Source organism: Erinaceus europaeus, chromosome 3 (assembly GCF_950295315.1).
Source record: "Erinaceus europaeus chromosome 3, mEriEur2.1, whole genome shotgun sequence".
NCBI lineage: Eukaryota > Metazoa > Chordata > Mammalia > Eulipotyphla > Erinaceidae > Erinaceus > Erinaceus europaeus.
The window spans coordinates 52,567,837-52,582,825 of NC_080164.1; the positions used below are offsets into that span (position 1 = coordinate 52,567,837).

The following is a 14,989-nucleotide window of genomic DNA, read 5'->3' on the forward strand; positions in this document are numbered from 1 at the left end:
AAAAGAAAGAAAACAGCTTAAGAATAAATATAAAAGCAAGTAGGGTGTCATAAGCGGTGAATTCTCTGGTCTCTGCCTTTCTCTTTCTCTCATAAAAAATCACTTTCTTTTTAGAATTAGATACATCTTAAGAGTTTAATAATTATTTGTGGCCACCACATTGGACAGGGCAATGTAAGGGTCTCTTCAGTGCCAGGGAAAATCTTATTGGACTATCCATGTTTAGTTAGTTCATAAGAGGGAGTCTGTGTCAAAGAACTGGATATTATGTGTAAATAAGAAAACTATCCACTCAAGATAAACAGTGGACATTTATATCACACTTGGGTTAAGAACAAAAGTCCGCAGAGAAGACAACAATTAATTAAAGTCAATATTTCCCTTCAAAAGGAGATTACTTTGGAGAGGAATTTTAAACAAATAGATACAATGCCATTGTTTTCATTTGGTGTTGGAGCAGATCTCTGTTTCTTTGAACACCATAGGGTCTATTATGTAATTAGGAACCATGAATAGGAAGTAGTAACAGTTTCTTAAACAGTGGTATAACTCTGCAGAGACTGGAGGGTTCTATGAGAGGCCCAGGAAACAGAACTAATAGCAGGACCATCTGAGTCACACCCCTACCCACAGGTTCTTTGCTCTTTTAGTAGAATTGCCCACAGTACTTAATGGTTCCTTTCCTATATATGGTGCTTGTGCTTCATTTCATGTTTTGGTGCCAAATGTGCGAAGCTAAAATTGACTATGTTAAGTGCATCTAAGATACAGTTTCCCATAGACACTCCAGAACACAGCCTTTTCGTTGCTGGGTCTTCATTAATGGAAGGGTCTTCTCTCAAGCATAGAAGAGTGCTTTGTAATTAACTAACACCAAGGTTTTCCTTGAACTCTTTCTTCAGAATTTCAACTATGAGCTTTGGGAAACACACTACTGGTCCCTAGATCAAAGCTGAATGTACATACTGGGCTGTTACTGGTGCAGCCGAGGTGCGAAGAGCATTCAGGCCCTCAGAAGCCCAGTGGAAGTCCTTTGGCTCTTAATTCCCCCCCCCCCCCATAACTTAGCTGAGCAGTAAACACTGTCTCCTGGGAATTTCTGTGGCATGTACTGCTCTGTTCAATCAGTCTGGCCTTAACTATCAACATTCATATTTATGTATATTTTATATGACCTGTCTTTCCAGTTAGATCATAAATTCTTCAATTCTTCAAGGGTAGGTGGCATGCCTTTCATCTCTCTAATAGCTCATGGTGTCTAATATGGTACCTTCACATAGAAGATCTTCATTCATATCTAGCTTCACTAGCAGCAGCTATGACACTCTTGAGAAAGGAGCTATTGTACATGAATTAACTATAGACGTGTTGAGAACAAAAATATTTATGTATATCAAAAGGCCAGTAAATACCTTCTTAGCTTTGCAAGCAGATTGTTTAAAAAATATCATTTACAGGGCCAGGTGGTGGGGCACCTGGTTGAGAATATGTTACAATGAGCAAGGACCCAGGTTTGAGCCCCCAATCCCTACCTGCAGGGGGAAAGCTTTGCGAGTGGTGAAGCAGGGCTGCAGGTGTCTTTCTGTCTATTTCCCTCTTCCCTCTTGATTTCTGGCTGTCTCTATCCAATAAATAAAATAAAGATAATTAAAAAATTAAAAATAAAAATTATTTACTTAATTTTGAAGTTATTGAGGACTGTAGGATTTCCAAAGAGAATACTTAGTTACCAGGTCTATTTCCAACCTCCTCAAATACAAAGAAGAAAGAAGAAAAGAAAAAGAGTGCCATAAAAGAATGATTAAGTATGATCTTAAAGCAGGAGAGTACACTAATCCATGAGAGTGCTCATTTGAAAAAATTATTTTGTTTTACAGAGTCAGGGAACTAGCTCAGTGGTAAAGTGCAGGACTTGGCTATCTATGGCTCCAGCTTCAATTCCTAGCATTGAATATGACAGAGCTGAGTGGTACTCTTGTCTCTCTCTTTCATATAAGTCAATTCTTTAAAAAATTGTTTGGTTTTGGTCATTACTTATTATGTTTTCCATTTTTCTAGTTCACTTTTCAATACAACATAAAAACTATTTTATGCATTAGAACCATTGCATGAGGAGAAACCCATGCTGTATAATATTAAAATGCATTTTATGCATTAGAACCATTGCATTAGGAGAAACCCATGCTTTATAATATTAAAATAGCTGTGATAATAAAGAAAGCCCCTAAGTATATTTTACAAGCATTTTTCTAACTATGGCATAATATACTGTCAATTTTGGCTAGACTTTCAAATTAACAAACTTGAGTGTGATACTACAAAAAGCATACTTTCATGGATTAGGTTTAGTCTGAAAGATAAGCATATTTAATACACTATGAAATTGTGAAGGAGTATTACAGGAATTTGGTATTATGATGATTTCAACTCTGATTTTATCAGCTTTAAAAACTGTTTTGAGGGCTGGGCTACGGCATATCCAGTAGAGTCCATACATTACCATGTGCAAAGACCCTGGTTCAAGCCCCTGTTCCCTACCTACATGGGGTAGCATCATGGGCAGTGGAGCAGTGTTGCAGGTTGGTGTCTATCTTTCTCTCTCTCTCTTCCCTTCAGTATCTCCCCTTCTCCACTTAATTCCTCCCTGTTCTATCAAATAAAAAAATAAATATTTAATCTGTTTTGTCTCCTGTGGCTCTCATTAAGTCTGTTTCCCATGGGGAGCATGTTAAGACTAGAGGTTCAAAGCTCTAACCTGACCTGAGCACACTCAACAAATCCCTGTGGCCTGGGTGCCCCATTCCTACTTATCCCTTTCACCATAGCTCCTGTTCCTAGTCTAAATATAGGAAAGCTTTGATTGTCTCTGCTTTTTAGAATTACAGACAGAAAGAAAGGTACTGGAGTTAATAGCAAACATCAGACTTATTCACAAAAGCTTAGATGACTCCCAAGATCCTAACCATCTCCAAGGTCTATTGTCATCTTGCCTCTTACCAGGACATGTTGTTTAGGAATGGTCTGTGTTGCCTTATGAAGTAATGCTGTCTTTTACACTCTGTGTTTGCTCATCCAGCCACCATTTGCCCCTGGGAGATAGAAGGGGTGTATCAAAACGAGAGAAAGTGCCAGTGGCTATTTATTCTCCCTTTTTCAGTTTTATATTATTTCAACACCTTGTATACACCTATTTTAATTAATTGTGAAGCCCATGATATGCAAGGCAGTTCTCTGCCTTTTGCAGGAGTCTTTTTCTTTAAGGGTAAGAAATCACTGTGAAATTAACTTGGTGATTAGAAAGCAAGGTACTCATGGTACTTGGTACCTATGTCCCATTTTCTGGAAGGGAAGACATAAATTTGTTCCCAAAATACACTTTAAAAAAATATATATATATATAATTTATTTATTTTAATGACAGAGAGATATAAAGACATAACACCAAGCACTGCTCAGTTCTGGTTTATGGTGGTGTTGGGGATTGAACTTGAAACCTAAGAAACCTTGAAACATGAGAGTCTCCCTTGCCCCATTTGGGGCTTTTACAAATTGCTCTCTGCCTTTTCTAAAAGTCATAATTTCTATATATTTGCTTCACAAATTTGTCCGTCTTCCCCTCCCCCCACCAATCTCCAATGTAGGTCAAATTGAAATGCTTACATTACTTGCCCTACAACCTCAATCTCTCTCAGAGCATCCACTGTTAAAAATAAGTGTCAGGGGGAGTCGGGCAGTAGCACAGTAGGTTAAGCGCACGTGGCACAAAGCGCAAGGACCAGCCTAAGGATCCCGGTGAGCCCTCAGCTCCCCACCTGCAGAGGAGTTGCTTCACAGGTGGTGAAGCAGGTCTGCAGGTGTCTTTCTCTTCTCCTGTCTTCCCCCCTTTCTCTATTTCTCTCTGTCCTATCCAACAATGACGACATCAATAACTACAACAATAAAAAAACAATAAGGGCAACAAAAGGGAATAAATATTTAAAAAAAAATTAGTGTCAAGAACCAAGGAAATAGTACAGTGATTATGCAAAAGACTTTCAAGCCTGAGGATCTGAATTTCAGAACTAGGGAGTGCTTTGGTTAAAAATAACAACAACAACAACAACAACAATAACAAAACTCAGATGTCAGGTTGCTCTAAAGGTTCTATACCCACCAAATAAGAAGGATCTATTTATTTTAAACAAAGCTTATTTGAAAGGCAGTTTTTTCCCCGCCCATTACAGTGTTTTATGTTTGGGGAAAGTAAGAAGAAAATGATAGTAACACAACCGTAGTGCTGCAATGACAGCTGGATGATTTTTGGCAGAGTAGAAAACCCATGTTAAAGTAGTTTTCACAGAAAGATATTCATAGTCCTACACAATTCAACAGACCACAATATCAAAAGATTTCTTTAATATGGTGGGGGCCACAGGCTTGAACCTGGAGCATGCACATGGCAAGGCAGCATACTATCCAAGAGAACTAGTTTCCAACTCAGCAGAAATTCAAGCACCACTTTCACTATCTAGGCTATCTCCTAAAAACGCAAACTCCTGAGACCTCCAGACCTCCAGACAGAGCCTACCACCACTGAGGTTGACTTAGGCACCACAAGCAGGTGTTCTCAGTGTTTCTTAAGCACATTAAAGTTTAAACCCATCAGAAACTTGTTTTACTCACTGATATATCTATGTGTTTATGACAACTAACATAGTTCTAATAAACTTGTGAAATGCAAGAAAAGACCCTAGGTGTCTGTAGCTCTCAGAGGCTCCAATTATGGATACCCTCCAGACCATCTAATCCAAAACACTGTCGTAAAACAAGTACAATGTCATATCCCAGAAGGGACCTTCCTAGCTAGAGCTCTTATCTGTCAATGTCAGCAAATTGTCCCTACTTTAACAGGCTTTCCTTCACTTATACCTAATTGCAAAATCTATGACAGAAAACAGCTATAGTTTGTCTTTTAGACAAAGTGGTAATGGGTAGGAAACCCAACCAAGGTGTAAGTAGGTTAGATGCAAATGTGAGAAAATCTCTGTTCATCGCCCATAGCTGAAGCCAGGTGAACCTGAGCAAGCCAGTTTTTATAGAGACTAACCATGAGATTAAGCTTCCTTCTCAATCACACTACAGGCTCTCCTGTAGGAAGGCAAGAGAAATACAATCTTGCTTTTGTATCTACACTGAACTAAGACCATATTTAATGATTTATTACAAACTCAATACAACCTTACCAGGTGAATGAGTAAAGAAACTAGGACACCTATACAGTGGAATATTGTTCAGCAGTAACCAGGAACTATCATTGCAACATGAATCTCAAATGTGTCATGCAAATTGAAGTCAACCTCAAGGGAATGAATATAGTATCTTCATATAGAAGCAAGGGAAAGACAAATTGAAGAGGGAGAAAAGATCAGTGGTTATTGCCTGGTTAGGATTAGGGGACAAATTTAGTCACAAAAGGGGTAGCACAGTGGAAATTTGGGGTATGAAGGGATGGTTGTATATCCTGACTGAAGTGATCATGACTTGAATCTATGTGTATTAAAACTTATAGCACTGTATATCAAAAGAAGTGTGAATTTACTGTATGTGAATTTTATTTTAAAAGGATGCATAAATTGGTCCCTGAGAGACTTTCCATCCCTTGATCAGGGACAGTGAGATACTACAGTCTAAGCCAAGTATATCATACCTGGTGCAAATAATAGCATGTCATAAACCAGAAATCACTACGTAAAAAAGTCCTTTATTATAGTGCAAATAATTTTCAGCAGTGACATAATAATGTAAGAACACATTTAGTAACAGTTTACACCACGCAGTAAATAAGAAAGTGTTTCTTTGAAAATATGTCATCATGGGAATATTATTTCTATATTAATGCCAGAAAATGCCAAGGCTGTTTTCTCTTAGTCCATAAGGGCTCCTTCCCTCTTTCTGGATATTTTCTTTTTAATACAAATGAAAAACTTTTTTTAAATTTTAATAATTCATAAATTCTAAGAGAGATCTTTTAGAGAATTTTGAACTAAAGTTGGCAAGACTTGAAGAGGTTTCAAATTAAAACAATAATAATCATTTTAAGACAATCCTGGGACATCCCAGAAAGCAGAAGTCACTTTTGTTAAGTTTTATGTAGCTACATACATTCACTCCAATTTTGCTGCAGAAATGGACAGATTGTCTAAAGCTTGCCATTTATTTTCCCAGAACCTGATTGTTATATTCCTTGGTTTTGGTCACATTGCAAAATTAGGGCTCCGTATATACCCAAATACTTTCCAGTGAAGCTTTAAATTGCACTTTCTATCCTGTATTCCCACCTTACACCTCACATGCCCATGACAGGATGTGAACACTGTTTCTAGCTTACAGCTATTGATTCCTACAGCTGGATTAAGCCCTGCTAATTTAGCTATACTGAATCAAGCCATCACATCATTTAGATGAATCTTAACAGGATTAACCAAGAGGTCCCCTGATCGAATGAAGAAGGGTTAACCATGTATCTTTACATTAAGCTGCCCAAGTGACTGGCTGTTAACCGTTTAGCTAGTAGGTATAGAGATATATCACTTCTATTCAGCTATATTTCTGACTCTAGTTTCTGCTACATTATGTAGAGTGGAAATGGATGATCTCTCAAGAGACTTGGAGGTCTTCCATCATAACTAGAATGAACTTCCTTACAAATATAAGTCTTTCTACAAACACTCCTCAAAATCTAGTGGCTTTACAATTGACAAGTAAATCGCAGGCTTGAAAACATCTGGAGCTATGGGCCAACCCTCTTGGCTGCATAAGACTGAGTAAGTTAGCTGGAATGTAAAGATTTTCAGTGCTCAGCCTGTCTTATTCAATAAAGTTTCTTTTCATATAACATAAGAGACGTGTGCTAAAGAGTTTAAAAGTTGAGAAGAATCCAAATATATCATCCATAAAAATTCACATTTTTGAGTTTGCTTTTTCTTAGACTTTGGTACTGAAACACTGTCTACATTCTCGACACATGGAAATGATATGGCCACTTCTGTGTCACTGCATGTTATGTAAAAAAAAAAAATCAAAAGCAGGGTAGACAAGTACATGTCATGACAAGATGCAGGATGCTATACAAACAAAAACTAAATTATATAAATACACCCCCACCCAGCAACCCTTCCCCTCACTACCTGCCCCTGCGGCTACAGACAGACTATGACCCACATAGTCAATGACTGCCACCTCTCCAGATTCAAAGGAGGTCTCAAAACTTTACATCAGGCTCAACCTGACGCTGTTGACTGGCTACGGAAGAAGGGCAAACGCTAGAAGAACTACCTGACCAAAGCAATGCCAACGGTGCTTCCCTCCAGGGCCAAAGCAGTTTGTGAAGTCCAGGATCCAAAAGCCCATCATTGCCTTCTGAAGATACTTATATCACGGTGGCTCCTTTTGTAGACGGCTGTCTGTGGATCAGTTTCACAAATGCAGGGAAATAGCTACAGCTTAATCAGGAGCATTCACACTATTGGCTGAACCCAAAGAACTAGAGTCCTGATCTGAGAGTTACCTTTTTCAGATAAACTAATTGGATCATTTCCTAATATGGATTCTGTCTTATTCTGAAACACTGGCACAACCAATTCAGTACCATGTGTCTTCTACTCTGAAGCTCCAAAGGCACTGCTTAGGGATATTGGTGTGGGTCACATAATAAAGATATACAATGAGCTAACAGTGTTTAAGTTGATATAAATTACTTCCAAGTTAAGTTATTTGGGGCCATTTGCTTCTGTTTTATACGCAATTCCTGAATCATTTTCATACTACTTTTAAAAAGTTTATTTAGTAGCCACTTAAAAAACTGCCTACGTAATCACCTATTACATATTTTTAATTAGTAACAACTTAAAGAGCTATCATGAAAACCCAGAGAAAAATACTTAACTAATCTTAAGGAAGCCAATACTGTGTTAATTCACAGTAAAGAGAAAAAGCAATGTAAATAGAATTTTATATAATCTTCAATAACTTGAAACGCAGTTTTTATCAAAGTGTGGCAAAGTCTTCCCAAAAGCACCTGAAGCAATTTATATCAAGAGATCCTAAGATTAGGGGTAAACAGGATATGACTCAAATCTTTAAGGTAAAAATTCACCTGCTTCATGACTGTAATACATAGTTTCTCCCCTCCAATTAAAGAAATGTATACATTCAAGTTTATAACTTGCTGTTCTTGAGACATTGAGCAATTTCTTATACAGACGTTGAGTATAAATAAGTAACTACAAGAAAGCTTTAAAAGTCTGAATTAACATTAACATTTGCTGTGCAAATAAACACACACACACAACCAAAAAAACCAAACCAACCAAATCTTGAACAACCTACATTCTATGTAAATACCCTGACTAAAATGTTGGTTGTGCTACACAATGCCACTTCAGTGCAGAAATGAATTGATTTCAGTGTACCGCTTTTGTTGGTTAAGTCTTTAATACTTCTGTTTCTAAACATCACCTTGCTTTGAAAAGATGAATAATTTGTTACCAAATCACAAACATCACAAATCCATTTTAGTCTGAATAAAATCCAGCATAAATGTATTTGTTCTGTGAGTAATGGCTCGGTGTCTTTGTTCTGACAGCTTTCTTCCTAGAGCAAGTCATGGTTGAAGTTGTCATTTTAGGATTAAACTACACAAAAAAAGAGACAGTGAAGCCTGCCTTCTGTGTTTGCTTTATATTTTAAGTCTCCAGATCTTGCTAGGATATTTCTCCCAGACAGATAAGTCAGATAGTTGTGGCACCTGATCCTACTCGAAATAGATGTGGTTTAAATATCATCAGCCAAGCTTAGTGATCTGGAGGTCCCCATTGATCTTTATGGTGTCAATTGCAGATAATGTTTGAATACGGTGGTAAAAATCAAAAAGCTGGTGTCCATCCACAAACACTCTGAAGCGTGGGTGCTCGCAAAGAATTTCCACCTGGAAAAAATAAGATACTAACCTTAATTCATAATTCCCATAAATTCTGCTGGGGAAAACAATATCGTTGACTGGTGAGCAACTTGGGAGTTAGTGGCAATGAACCCCAGTGCAGTAAAACATCTGAGGACTTCTAGTACTTGGTATTCATAGATTCTACCTCTGCACATTCAACTAATGCTAAGGATTGGCTTGTTGGATCTGTGGAACTAAGGGGAGAAAAAAATCTGAATGTATGCGGAGCAGCACAGTTCAAACTTCTTTTTGTACTTCATTTTAGATAAAGGAAGGCAATATCTCATTAGTTTATAAATGTTAAATGAGTGTACTGTAATTATATAGAAGCCTTGTTAGAACACATATTGTGGGATTCCACCCGCCAAATTTAATTCAAGAGGGCCAGTGTAAGGCCTAAAAATCTACCTAGTTCCAAACTGATGGCCAGCAAGGATCAACTTTTTGAACCACTGCTCTACACTATTCGATATCAGTTAGTAATTCAAAGTTCCCTAAGCTCCTATCATTATTCCTTTTGCACTTCAGAAAGGGATATGAAGTAGCACAGATTCGTGTCTATGGCACTAAATATCTGCACTGCTATTTCCTAAATTTCATCTACCTTCAAAGGCAAAACTGGTACACATTAGTATCATGTAATAATAGTCTAGGCACTCAAAGGTGGTAAACGCTGAAGTAGAGAAGGTTACATAGTAATTACTATCGGACCAGGGATATATAATTAACCAGGCTTTGTTAAGCCAAATAGAAATACTGATTCCATAAGAAAAAAGCTTTTTCCTCCTTTTTTTTCCTTAAGTAATTCACTTAAGGGATCATTGGTTTAATCATTGGTTCTGTACTGCATTTATTAACAGCACTGGTATTCATTATGCAAACAGAGACTCCGTATGTGATATTAGTCACATTTAATTCATGTTATTACTAAAATTATAGCATCAAGAAAGGCTGATTTCACTTCAATTTTGTCGTTGGGAAGCACTGTATTCCTCTTGGTAGTCAGAAACTATGATTACTCACACTTCTGAAATACATTATTTTGATCCATCATTAAGAAACTGTCCCAAGTAGGTGGTGATGGGGAGAATACAGGTCTAAAAAGGACGGCAGAGGACCTAGTGGGGGTTGTGTTGTTATATGGAAAACTGGGAAATGTTATGCACGTACAAACTATTGTATTTACTGTCGAATGTAAAACATTAATTCCTCAATAAAGAAATTAAAAAAAAATTGTCCCAATCAAAAGGCACCAAAACAGCTACTGTCATACTAGGAATGGAGGCTAGGATAGTGGATTAGAATTATCTTCCCTAGGCCTAGAAGGACAATAGTCTTGATTCTACCATTGATGTGGAAGGCTTAGATATTTATGCCTCCAGCCCCACTATAAGATGGGAAAAGAAATAATTACTTCTTTGTAAAACTCCCATAAATTTCTAGGTGAAGAGCAACAGGTTAAGGGTTGTTCTGCTTTATTAGGTATACATACAGTACATTGCTTTAACTGAGTTGTCTTAATTGTGATACATGTTAACAAGGTATGATGTAGACATCTTCACCCTCAGGTCTGACATTTCAGAAAATACCTTCTTAACACACCATAATTTGCATTTCTCCCCTCCCCTCTCTCTTTGTTGCTGGGGCTTCAATGACTTGGGTCAGTATAGAAAGGGTGGTGGGAGAGGGAGTGACTGACAGAGAGAGAGAAAAGAAGCAGGAGCAGAAGGAGAGTAAGAGAAGGGGAAGAATAAGGAGGAGGAGGAGGAGGAGGAAGAAGAAGAGGAGAAAGAGATGGAGACAATGACATTACAGCACTCAAACATACCCCAGTGCAGTAGGGGCCAGACTCAAATGTGGTCTGGAGTGTAACAAAGCAGGCACTCTCCTACATGAGCTATCTTGCTGGCCTCTGATTTACACCTCTTAGCTGGTCCTGTTCTTCACAGAGAAAGGCTGGTGAATACTGCTTGACTGGATGGGATGTTCAGGCAGTGCTTTCTGCCTGCTAGATAGTGAGGAGCAAATCTATACTCACCCAGACTCAAGGGAAGGAATTAATCAGCCACACTGTGACAATGAAGACTAAGATGACTTAACTCAGAGAGGGAAAACAATGACATGGTCAGGCACTGTTAGTAAAGGGAACAAGGGAGAGGCAGGAAAGATAGCTTGCTCAGTGCCAGAACAGAGAACCTGCATGCCTGAGGTTCTAGGTTCCATCTGCAGCACCATATATACCAGAGCTAAGCAGTTATCTGCTCTGCCTCTTGCTCATAATAATAAATAATTAAAAAGGGGGGAGGAACAAGAGAAAATAGAATGATAGTTACTATAGTCTTCAAAAAGGGGTAACTAATACAGGTCAGTGCTACATACAAAATGAGAAAAAGTCTGAATACTATGCAATTATTTTTTTGTTTGATCTTATTATTTTTAACCAGAGCACTGCTCAGCTCTGGCTTATGGTGAAGCTGGGAATTGAACTTGAGATCTTTGAGGCTTTAGGCATTAAGGTATTTTTCTTTCTTTTTTTTATATTTATTTTATTTATTTATTCCCTTTTGTTGCCCTTGTTGTTTTATTGTTGTAGTTATTATTGTTGTTGTCGTTGTTGGATAGGACAGAGAGAAATGGAGAGAGGGAGGGGAAGACAGAGAGGAGGAGAGAAAGATAGACACCTGCAGACCTGCTTCACCGCCTGTGAAGCGACTCCCCTGCAGGTGGGGAGCCAGGGTTCGAACCGGGATCCTTATGCCGGTCCTTGTGCTTTGTGTCACCTGCGCTTAGCCCGCTGCACTACAGCCCGACTCCCTAAGGTATTTTTCATAATCATTATGCTGTCTCCCTCAGCTGTAATATATTTTTTTTAGTCAATCAGATATTTGGAGGGAAGATATCTATTATCTACCTTATACTAGGATGAATACCACATAGAAAATTATCCTTAACAATCAGGTCATGTAAATATGAAGTTTATTAGCTTTATTTGTTCTAGTCAAAAAGCTGCTTTGTCAATTGATATTAATAAACTAATTTCTTTTAAAACAAAATTTATCTATTTATTTTTGTAATAAACACCAGAGCACTATTTAGCTCCAGTGTGTGGTGGTGCCCAGGGATTGAATCTAGGACTTTTGGGTTCTCAGAAATGTACGTCCTGTGCTCTAACATGTAGTGCCATCTCCCCATGTCGTTACTATTATTGTCATTGTTATTACAAGAGCATCTCAGCTATAGCTTATGGTGGTGCTAGGGGTTGAACCTGGGACCCCAGAACCTCAGTCATGAAAGTCTGTTGCATAAGTTGCTTTAGCAAACCAAATTCCATGAGCTTTTTTCTTTCTTTCACCATTAAGTGATGAATTTCCGGGACATGCAAAAATTCTGGCTGCTTGAATGGCTCTTGGCAGACACTGGGTGAGTACATCATCACTCTGCCAGAGGTCGCGGCAAAAAACCTTCGAGGTACTCACCCTGAATGGCTGATCTGGAATGAATGGAAAATAAGGGATTGCTGACTGTTCTTCACCCTTCTCTCCGGATATACAAGAATTTCTGAGTAGCTGCCGGTCTGTGAACACAGCTTTGAGTTCAATGGCCACATCGGCAGGAGGATCTTCAGAGTCTCCACAAGTCAAGCTGATAGCAAAGCTTAAAAGAAAAACACTTCATTTATTCGAAGTTGTATATAACAACATATAACACTGACCCAGGATTATAGACATCCTTCTTTGTCACAGGATTTTTCTGTTTTTTAAATGGGATACTTATCTTTACATGGGTTAGACTATAGAGAAATAGGAATACAATTAAACCAGTTATTTTGTTACCCTAAGGAAGCTGTGATGAAAACTTTGGTGGAATTTAAAAATGACTAATATTATGGATATTTCAAAATACCTATATACGTATGTATTACTCCAACTCAAAATTCTCAAAAATGATCTCAGAAATTGACGGGGAGGACTATCTTGTAAAGTTAGATTCTTATTTATATTGCTAGTTCTACCAATCCTTGGCCTTTCTAAGGGTTAAAAAGAAAATGATGTGGGCCTATATTTATAATCTCTGATATAAATAGATGTCTGGAGAAATGATGGCTGGGATTCATACACATTCTTTTCATGGGAACATGGTACTTTCTTGGCACTTCCAACTAGTAACACTGGCCACAGAGAGAGAGAGAGAGAGAGAGAGAGAGAGAGGGAGAGGAAAAGTGGTAAACCACAACAGGCATGGGCAGGGCCTTTTAACTGCCTGGAGTTAAAAGTCTTCTGGAAACAAGGATTCTACCTTACCTTTCCGGGTTAAGATCCACGATGCCCATCACTAACACCTTCTTGCCTGGTCTCATGCCACCTTTAATGTGCCCACAAAATGGAACTATCTACAACGATTGAGAGAAGAAACAGTGAGTTTGCAGCCTGTCAGGGAAGAGTCAGGCCTTCGTTCGGATCTCCTAAGGACCTGACCCACTAGAAAATGCAATTAGAAAGTTAAGAGGATGGAGAGAACAAAATCATTTACCAGTCGTGGGAAGTATACTTCAGCTTGAACTGGAGAGCTCAAGGAGTTGTTTAAATGCCCATCATCTAGTTTCTAAAAATAGAAGCACAGAGATTGGCTTTCCAAAGGCTCCTTTGATTGGGGGTGGGGTGGGGGTGGGGAGGGTTGGTGGTGAAGGTGGGGGAGAGACCAGGGAGGAACCTTCATGAAACTGGCAGAATCCAGTAGCACTCACAATACAGACAGCTTCTGCAGATGCTGCGGCTTCACAGTGCACAGAATAACCGCATATCATCACACATACCCGCCCCCCCCCCCACACACACACGCTTCCCTGGAACAAAAACTGTCCGTGTCAACTGATAGCTAAGCCTCTGAAGATCTCCAGCCCCTTCAGATTCAGATCAAAATCAAGGTCAAGGCCACCGACGGGATAGAGTCCCGCAGCGGAGAAAGGCAGGCCCTTCTCTAGCTGCAAACACCTCTGGAACCGCTGCCACCCAGGCTGTTCCTGGGGACGTGGCTGGAGTGCAGCGACCGCGCGCAACTTCTCGAAGGAGCGGACCTAGTGCCAAGGGGGGAAACCCCGGGACGTCTGGGGATGACTCGGGGCGCGCGCCCCCCCGGACACACACACACACACACACACACACATACACACACACACATGCACACACACGCGCGCGCGTGCACTGCACATACCTGGCCGGCAGCTGCACGGCCCGGCAGGACACGGGCAGTCGGTCACCCCACTCGGCCCTCCGCGCCCCCAGACCTTCCCTCACAACAGCGGCCCCGCAGCCCAGGGAGCTCTTCCCGCCCCTCACGCCGGCTGCCGGCTCGTGCTAACAGGTACCGGGGCGCCTTCCCGCGGCGGGGGCGCCGGGCTGGGCCTCAGCTCCTCTCGGCAGCAGCCCGCGGGCAGGGGGCGTCTCGCGTGCCCCCGCGCCATACTCACCACTATGGTATCACTGTTGGCCACCGACCCCGCCATCTTCTCGCGCGGCGCCGCGGGGTGTCCGGCTGGCGGCCGGGCGGCTGGGACTTAAGACGCTGCGCGCCGGCGGGCGGGAGGGCCGACGGGGATCCCGGGCGACCTGCGCCGGGCGGGGGCGCAGGTCCCAGGCTGGCTCGGGAGCGCGCGCACACACACGCGGGTACGCGCGCGCACGCCCGGGCCCCGGCTGGCTGGGCCGAGGGGGAGGGGCGGCAGCGGAGGGGGCCGCGCGCGCCGGAGGTCTAAGGTGGCGGCCGCTGCCTGCGCCGCGGCTGCAGCGTTGGGGGCTGTTTGCGTCCTCAGGGTGCTGCTGCCTCCGCCCGAGGATGAAGAAGGGTGGCGAGGCCTGCGCCGCGCCGGCCCAGGGTGGCATTTAAAGGCCGCCGGGGCCCCGTTCGGGAACCGGGAACAGGGCGGGGACCTGGCTGGGCTGCCGCGGCTTGCTCAGCTCGTCCTGCCCCATGGCCATTGGACCGTGGCGGGAAGCTGGGGCGGAGGGACCC

General features: G+C 41.1%; 1 protein-coding gene and 1 long non-coding RNA gene across 2 annotated transcripts in view; one reads left to right on the forward strand and one right to left on the reverse strand.

Annotated features, from left to right (window-relative positions):
- Positions 1–14,989, forward strand: part of LOC132537663 (uncharacterized) — a 458,600-nt gene that overhangs the window by 170,402 nt on the left and 273,209 nt on the right. The gene's annotated exons all lie outside the window — the stretch shown is intronic.
- On the reverse strand, positions 5,721–14,908 carry LGALSL (galectin like). Its single transcript, XM_007539615.3, has 6 exons — positions 14,448–14,908; positions 13,511–13,582; positions 13,282–13,370; positions 12,457–12,634; positions 7,315–8,965; positions 5,721–7,166 (listed from the first exon to the last, which is right to left on the reverse strand). Exons 1-5 carry the CDS (start codon positions 14,481–14,483, stop codon positions 8,822–8,824), a joined length of 519 nt encoding a protein of 172 aa, XP_007539677.1. The 5' UTR covers positions 14,484–14,908; the 3' UTR covers positions 5,721–7,166; positions 7,315–8,821.

What these genes read in the sequence shown, in the direction of transcription:
- LGALSL (XM_007539615.3), bottom strand. Translation starts at nt 14,483, where the DNA reads ATGGCGGGGTCGGTGGCCAACAGTGATACCATAGTG. An exon ending in CCAACAGTGATACCATAGTG is followed by an intron (nt 13,583 to 14,447) that starts GTGAGTATGGCG and finishes TTCTATTTTTAG; the next exon opens with AAACTAGATGATGGGCATTT. An exon ending in AAGTATACTTCCCACGACTG is followed by an intron (nt 13,371 to 13,510) that starts GTAAATGATTTT and finishes CAATCGTTGTAG; the next exon opens with ATAGTTCCATTTTGTGGGCA.